The sequence below is a fragment of the Gossypium hirsutum genome, chromosome D05, assembly GCF_007990345.1.
Source record: "Gossypium hirsutum isolate 1008001.06 chromosome D05, Gossypium_hirsutum_v2.1, whole genome shotgun sequence".
Taxonomy (NCBI): domain Eukaryota; kingdom Viridiplantae; phylum Streptophyta; class Magnoliopsida; order Malvales; family Malvaceae; genus Gossypium; species Gossypium hirsutum.
Window position 1 is genome coordinate 37744696 of NC_053441.1, and position 7695 is coordinate 37752390.

Consider the following 7695-nt stretch of genomic DNA (forward strand, 5'->3'; position numbering starts at 1 on the left):
TTAATGAGTCGTGCAATGAAGCTTGTGGAAAGCCATGTTCATCTAGATGCCCGTCTACATTACTGGACTTGGAAAGTTGGATGATTGGCCTTGTGCTTGGGGTTTGCCAATATCATAATTAAATTTAAATAAACTGAATTGGGATCGAGCCACCCATGCACATGTTTACTTCAGTGCGCTCGATATCAGATTTGTTCCGTCTACATATAAACCAATAACCCTCTTTTTCCCTTCTCTTATCCTCTCCACATTTTAAATAATTTTACTTCATTAACCCAGAATAGGGAGGTATGTAATTCATTTGTGAATTGTAACATAAATTTAGTCATTTTATTATAGTATGGTCTTCCAAATGCAGAATCAAAGCCTTGAAATAAACTTACAAGAGCTATATACAATATCCCCGCATTCAACTTACAGTATGGTTCTTTCCTCTCTACTATTAACCAAAAAAAAAAAAACTAGTTATGAAGAACAGAATCAAGTAAGAGTATCAATCGACAGCATGGATCGGACAATTAACAAAAGTCAATGCAGTATGTCAAATGTGATCAAACGGCAATCGTAAGAACAATATATATATATTTCTTTCTCAAAATCAAAACCATGTTAAATATTATAGCACCAAAACTATATTTCAGGATGAGTTTCATGAAAGAACAGAACTGTTAAAGAATGGGACCTCAAGTGGGACTGTTGATAAAGGGCTGAAACCGGATTTCTTCTTCAAGCTCGAGCTCATCAGACCAGGCATCTTAAAGGTTGTATATTTTCTGTTGTCTAAGTAAATCTTAGTTCCAGCTCCTCCTTGGCCTGAAAAGTGGTGCAAATGAGAATGTTACAATTCTAAGCATCAAAGCTACAACTGTTCCGTACCATTTTAGCCCTTTCTAATGCTTATAATACGATATGAAAGTACTTGTATCATCATATGTTCTTTAAATAGTATGGTTGATGGTAATACTTTCTACTCTTCTGCCGTGACCGCCAGTAGCAAGCAAGTGCTCCGAACATACAGCTAGCAATGGCAATAGCAAATGCAGCCCCGATAGGCACCACAACTGTGTTCGTTGAGGTCACCAAATCATCCAGGGTAGCATTGGTCCTACCATCAGCAAGAACGCCCTTTCCTTTGTACAAAGATATAAGTGTATTTCCATAATAACTCATTAATAACTTGAACACTTCATTCTGGTCCCAATCAATCTGATTGGTTCCTTTATCTTTGGGACCTTGCAAGTGATAACATGAAGGACAAAGTTGCTTTGGAGGCCAAATTGTCTTAGGGAACTTTGGATCTCCGGTTTTTAGAGATGCTTCTTCCTTCATTAATCTCTCATTAACCTCATTATGAGCACTCCACAACCAAAGGGCAAAATCACGTGATTTCTTGAAAGGACTAGTAACTCTGCAAATCGGATGTTTGCAAATCAGATGAAGTAAACTTGGAGTGCTCAAGAAAATAACCTGCTCTGAAGTCGAAGTTACCTTGAACACATTTCATAAAAATGTTGACGGCACTCCTCACAGATAAAGAAGTTGTGAATAAAATCACATATTGATGTAAACGCAAACTGGCTTTCTCCATCCTCAATCCTCACTGAAAGTGAATGCATCAAAACCCACAATCCACAACTGTAAAGAAATACGAGTAATTACTGGCATCTGATCAGATCAATTAGAAGAGAAGGCATCTCTTTTATGATTGACCTTGTGTGTGTTAAATTTTAGAATGGATATCCAATCTAAAACCAGTTGACAATAGGCTCTGGAGAGGGTCTTTTCATATTACGTGCCTAGGTTGTCCCAATTTAACAAATATGATATTTACTTCATTTCAGCTTCACTACTCCCCCCCATAGCCCAATCACAGATGAGCTAACAAAGGGGACAAAGCTTGCTTTGACACCATGTTAGATTTTAGAATAGACTATCATAAAACCAATTGGCAATAAGTGGAGAGGTCCTTGTTCTATTTATATGCCTGGGTTGCCCCTGACTCAACAAATGGGGATTAACTATATCTCCAGTTTAATAGTATGGGAGAAGGTTTAACAAAGGAAAATAATTTTGATAACATGGTTATCATTTTTTTTTTTGACTGAATCAAGAATGCCCCTGATTAAATGAGTCAAAATTTTTTGTTCAAAAATGTATGAGCTAAAAATTAAGGATTCCCCATCATTACCTAAAGCCCCTGGTTTCGTTCCTGCTGCCATGACAAAACATCTGCAAAAATGAACATCCAAGTGCAATAAGCAACCAATAAAAAGGAAAACTTCAAATAATATTACCAAAAGAATATTGGACGAAAAACAAAAGGGGATAAATATTTTATAGAGCTTAAGCTAGAAGGAAGAGCAATCAACTGGCAATCTCACAGCTGAAAAATATCAGTCAAAAATTGATCCTTTTTTAGGAGCTAAACGGAAAGGCATCAAATCAAATGAAATAGGTGTAGCCTATGTTGCTCTGACACTTTATTTTTCTTTAAGCATACATGTCTGATACCGCTAGACACATATGCAGACATGGGTATAGGGATACAACCTTCCAAGTACCCTCCAAATACATCAAAAAACTAAGGGGGAAAAAATTAAACACACCCTTGTCTGATGCTCAAGTCTGAGTAACATAGGGAGTAGCAACTACTTATATGGAACTAACAATCATCAAGTGTAATATTAGAGATTCGAGGTAACAGCAATCAATTGAACTAATGCCAGCCATCAAGAAGTTTCATCTAATACAAATAAACGATATTAAGCCCAGCCTACATGATAATATTTGATGTTAACATTTTCAAATATATGCATGGAAAGAAAATAAAAAACCAACTTTTCCTTTTAGTACCTACCCAATATCCACGGGGAACTTCCTTTCCACAAATCTGGAAATCATGTAGCACCTCTTTCAGGTTACTGGTGGGAACATCATGTTTATCAGAAGACCACATATCTAACGGGCAGAACTCATCAAAGTTCACAAGTACTTCTGCACTTCCTTTTCGGCACCTAATACAAAAATACTAATAGCACTATGAAGGAAACACCATATAAATAGAAACTAAGGTCATAATGAAAAGTAGCATTTTTACCTCTGGGAAGGATGATGAGCGACTAAAAGCTGAAGAAATTTTATAAGTGAAGCTCGAGTTTTTGATTTAATCATCTGCAGGATATCATATTTAGCAACTTTAAGAAGACATGGGAAGAAAACACATTCCTAGCTTCAAAAACATAAACATACACATTTGAGCATAGAGGAAAAATCTACATTAGAGATCCCTACCTTCTGTTCTAAAATGATGTCAAATGCAATTGCGGTTGCCTCCTCCACATCAAAAATGGCTTGAGCAGTCTTTCACAAGCCAAATTACAAAGAAGTTAAAATCCTAAGCAAATTGGAAACCTCATATACACATTGTTCAAGAAGCAAACTAGAAATGCACAAAAATACCTGTCCAGGATCTGATATATTGGATGGAAGTTGCTCGTTTTCAAACTTTTCATCATCCAAGCCATATGAACTGAAAGGGAGTAATGCATAAAATCACATGACCAAAGCTGATGTAAAAGTTTAATAGATAAGTGCAATTCTTTGGCATTAACTTCAGCTGCAGATCAATCAAGCACCCTCTTTTTTACAAGTACATGTGAAAACAGGAACATATTTCCTCACACTCCAAAACCTCCCCACTACCAATAGCTGTCATACCCCACCTCCAAAAGGTGGTCTAAAGTTCCACAATGATTGCCATTTTCTAGAACTAACATAATAATCGATTCCATCAGGTGTGATAGCAAAAGCATCAACAATCATTTTGCATTTTTTACCCATAAATTATAAGTCTTAACTGTTCAGAAATCAGGTAGAGGTTTGAGTCCCATAAATGCATCCCATACACAAGAATGAATTTTAAAATTAATCTTATATTCTGTTAACTATCAGAACATCCTCCTGCATGTCATGTCATTAGTTATTAAGAAGATTCTTATATATATAAAATTCTTTTACCAAACGATTATTGAGCAATTCCCAAATGTACCAATACACATAAACAATTTTTGCGGAAAATCTTAGCCTCGTTCAGAATTATGGATAGTAAATGCCTCATAATTGCATGTAGTTTACAATTCTATAATTTCAAGAGATCACTAGTTCAGACTATAAAGATGTTGTATATCAAATAAGTGGTTGATGAAGATACCTCATACCTGCCTATTTGCTTATTGATCCAATTAAGCAAGAGTTCTGCTGTTCGCCAATTATCAATTTCACGTATTTCACTTTTTTCTTGATTGGGTTTCCAGCCAGTGGAAAACTTTGTAGGAGGACCCCAAAACAGCATAGGATAGTGACTAACAGAAAACTTATCACAAAGACCGGTATTTATCTGTGCTGCCAAAGAAATCAAAGATCCAAATTTACATTAACAAGACAGTTTTTCAACAACTGAAAACAAGAGTAAGAAAGAAGTGAATCTCAAAAGGAATGCAATATTTTGTATAGTGGCTACTTAGAAGAACAAGGCTAAATAAGTAAACCAAATTACATGGACTAAAAAGAACAACCATGTTACATGGAAACATTCCAACTCTTCAAAACTCATAAAATAATTGAAAACAGAAAACTAATAAAGTGCTACTTCTATTTAATTTTCGTATTAACAACTTTACGCTTAACTGGAGAAGGCCAGAAAGCCAGATAAAATTTTCAACGGCATCTTAAATTCCAGAATTATGCTAGCGATACAAATATATGCCATTAATGAACAGGGGTTTTAAAAGTACTATTTCTATGAAGCTGCAATTTGAAGGTATTCAGAAGGAAAAATAAATACCTTTAATGCACAGTCAACCCTGGTCATCAATATGATACCAGGATGCACTGCATCAGGTCCATTGAAAAGCCTAGCAACTTTTTCATAGTGGGGCTGCAAAAATCATAAGAAAGTGAAGACATGAAAAATGCTGAGTGCAAAATAGACTGCGATATACCTTGTAATTTCTGCAAGCAGGACACCTGAAAAGCAATAATCACACAAAAGAGAGTCGTTTAACAACTGGCATGAAGCATGCAACTAACTTTTTAGCTATGTAAAACTTAACCTAGGCAGCATGGCAGTTCTATGGAAACAAGCAAGTTCACTGCATGCAAGCACATGCACTTGAGCATAAAATGTCCCATTTTCATGAGAAAGGAAAAGCTTTTGCAGTTAAAAATTACATAAAATTGAGCAAAAACGGAAACTATTAGGAAATAAATTATATTAAGGGTAACTGGATTCTGGATATGTTCATTAGTGAATCAATGCAATACATCAATCTAGCTATGAAATATGAACAACCGTGATCATTCATTGGTTTGCCAACTCATTTCCTATTTGGATGGACAAAACATACCCTCATATTCACGTTTATCAGAGTGTCAAATTTCAAAACAATTCAGGAAGGTTAGGAGGGGAAATGGCACAAGTTTGTATAGAAATAAACAAAAAGAACCAGTGTTGAATTCTGAAAAGTCATTCCTCATATCTCACGCATTATGATATTTAAGAAAACGAACATGAACTTTAAAACACCAATTCTCTAGCTAGTATAAAAATGTGAAAAGCCATCCCTCTAATTCTTAAATTCCAGCAATTATATATTATAATACAAATGCATTCAATTATATACAAAGAAAACTGAAAAGGGTTAAAATAACCGACTTTGTTCGGTGAACTAAAAGGGACATTCAATTTCCTACAAAGTGATCCATCTAATTCTTAAAATCCAGCAATTATACGTTATAATATGATGCATTCAATTATATGGAAAGGAAACTCATAAAGATTCAATATATCCATGTCTACACTTTTAAACGTTTATTAACTTAAAAAAAGTCCTCAATTTTAGGGTGTACTTGGTTGGGTGGAGAAGTGGAGGAATGGAAGCATGGAGTGGAAAAGTGAAAAGAATATAAATTTTGAGTGTACTTAGCAGGAAAGAAAATAGGAGAGATGATCGTTTCTATCCTAATGGATAATACCCAATCCTTCCAAATTGGAATGTGATGAGAGAAAATGAGAGCCAGGTGTATGTTAGTTCAAAATTATACATTTTTCTAATATTTTATTTTCTTTTCATGGAAAGAATTCTTTCAAATTTTCCTTTACTATTCCTTTCGTAACAATCACACTTATGGAAAGAAATATTATATTTTCTATCTTTCTATTTTTTCTACTCTTCAATTTCTCATCTTTCCAATTTTCTTTACATCCTAACAGGCAAAATCTTAGGAACCAAACCAAAATCCATTTATAATTAACCTAGCCAAACTGAACCAAACTGCAATTGTTTGGATCGGCTTGATTCATCTTTTTCCAAAATTTTAAAAATTGCATTAAATTTTATTTTCCACTAACTTAAAAATAAAATAAAATATTCAATAAAAAATTGAATTAGGCTTTGAGTACGTTTTTGTTTTTTTACTTTCGAAACTAAGACGAACTTAACCGAATAGGTTTAAATTAGTATCTGAACGAAATCGAATGGAACTAATAAAAGCCAAACCAAAACTGTTCCTAACACTACGGTTCATAATCGGTTTCGGTTTGTTTGCTCATGCTCAGCTGTACCGGTCTTCACCACGACAACCAAATTTCAGGCTAATTTTCATCATATTAAGTTTTGATCAAGTAAATAAATAAAATAAAAAAAAAATTTTCTTCCACAGTCAACACGGTCAACTACAAAGAACTATGAAAATTGAGCATATTCTTCGTTTCTAAAAGCTCAAGATTTAGAACAGTTGGTTAGCTAAGAATGGATGATTACTAAAAAAAGTACCAACCAGTGAGCGAAGAATTCGACTATGGCATATGTAGCAGGAGTGTCCTTGAGAACTCCATCGAAATTCGTGGCGTTCAGTTCAACGCCATAATCCTTCGGATCACTACCGCCGGTGCCAATCTCTCGAAGCACCGTCCTCGATCCCGGTTGCAACGACGTCGCTTTTAAGATCCAAAGGTTCAAAATCAGAATCCAATATACATGAGACATCACAAATAGGGAGAAAAAGAAAAGTGAATATGTTGTATTTTTTCTTTCCCTTATTAGTTTTTAAAGCTTCATCTGAATCGAAATGAAAAGCCCTTTCTTTACGACGTTTTTGACCTTTTTGTAGGATATAAGCTATAAATGTGTTCCACTCCCAGCACTATTATGTCTCTTGAAAATTAGTCTCTTTAATTTTAATTCCAAATATTTAACCTGAAGTCCAATTTATCAATTATACTTTAATTTTAAATTTAATTAAATTTTTAAGATAAAAAAAAACAAATAAGGAAAGATCTAAGTTGAAGAGTTCGGTGTTTAGGAGATAAGGTACGGTTGAGCTGAATTAAATTTTTGTAGGTAATTTGTTTTTTTTCGTAATTCAATTAACTGGATAATATAATTTCTGGCCCCTAAACTTGGCAATTAAGTCCATTTTGGTATTTATACTTTTTTAGTCAACTTTTTTCTTTGAACTTAACAACTAGATCCATTTTGATCTATAAACTTGGATTCTGTCAAAATTTGATGATGTTACTAGTGTTATCAGATCAGATGGATAGAGAACTAACAGATGTAATGATCCCAACAAAGGGGTTGAACCGATTGATTTGGAAACTGCTTGAAATTGATAAAATTTAAAAGTTGTGTATGA

At 34.3% G+C, this 7695-nt stretch overlaps 1 protein-coding gene across 2 annotated transcripts; it reads right to left on the minus strand.

Moving 5' to 3' along the window:
- Window positions 1–489: 489 nt before the first annotated feature.
- LOC107903955 (sulfhydryl oxidase 2) lies at window positions 490–7212 on the minus strand. 2 transcript variants are annotated; one of them, XM_016830186.2, is made up of 12 exons: window positions 6838–7212; window positions 5001–5025; window positions 4844–4936; window positions 4218–4396; window positions 3460–3529; window positions 3292–3360; window positions 3098–3171; window positions 2858–3014; window positions 2189–2229; window positions 1489–1635; window positions 965–1408; window positions 490–813 (listed from the first exon to the last, which is right to left on the minus strand). In XM_016830186.2, exons 1-12 carry the CDS (start codon window positions 7044–7046, stop codon window positions 792–794), a joined length of 1530 nt encoding a protein of 509 aa, XP_016685675.2. In that variant the 5' UTR covers window positions 7047–7212; the 3' UTR covers window positions 490–791. The 2 variants fall into 2 exon arrangements, with proteins under 2 accessions (XP_016685675.2, XP_016685674.2); XM_016830185.2 differs by lacking the exon at window positions 490–813 and having other exon boundaries at window positions 820–1408.
- Window positions 7213–7695: the final 483 nt, after the last annotated feature.

Bases quoted from the DNA above. Each gene is read 5' to 3' on its own strand.
- LOC107903955 (XM_016830185.2), bottom strand. From the start codon at position 7,046: ATGTCTCATGTATATTGGATTCTGATTTTGAACCTTTGGATCTTAAAA. The intron at 5,026-6,837 runs GTTGGTACTTTT...ATTGCTTTTCAG, and splicing joins GTCGAATTCTTCGCTCACTG to GTGTCCTGCTTGCAGAAATT. The intron at 2,230-2,857 runs GTAGGTACTAAA...TCATTTTTGCAG, and splicing joins AAGTTCCCCGTGGATATTGG to ATGTTTTGTCATGGCAGCAG.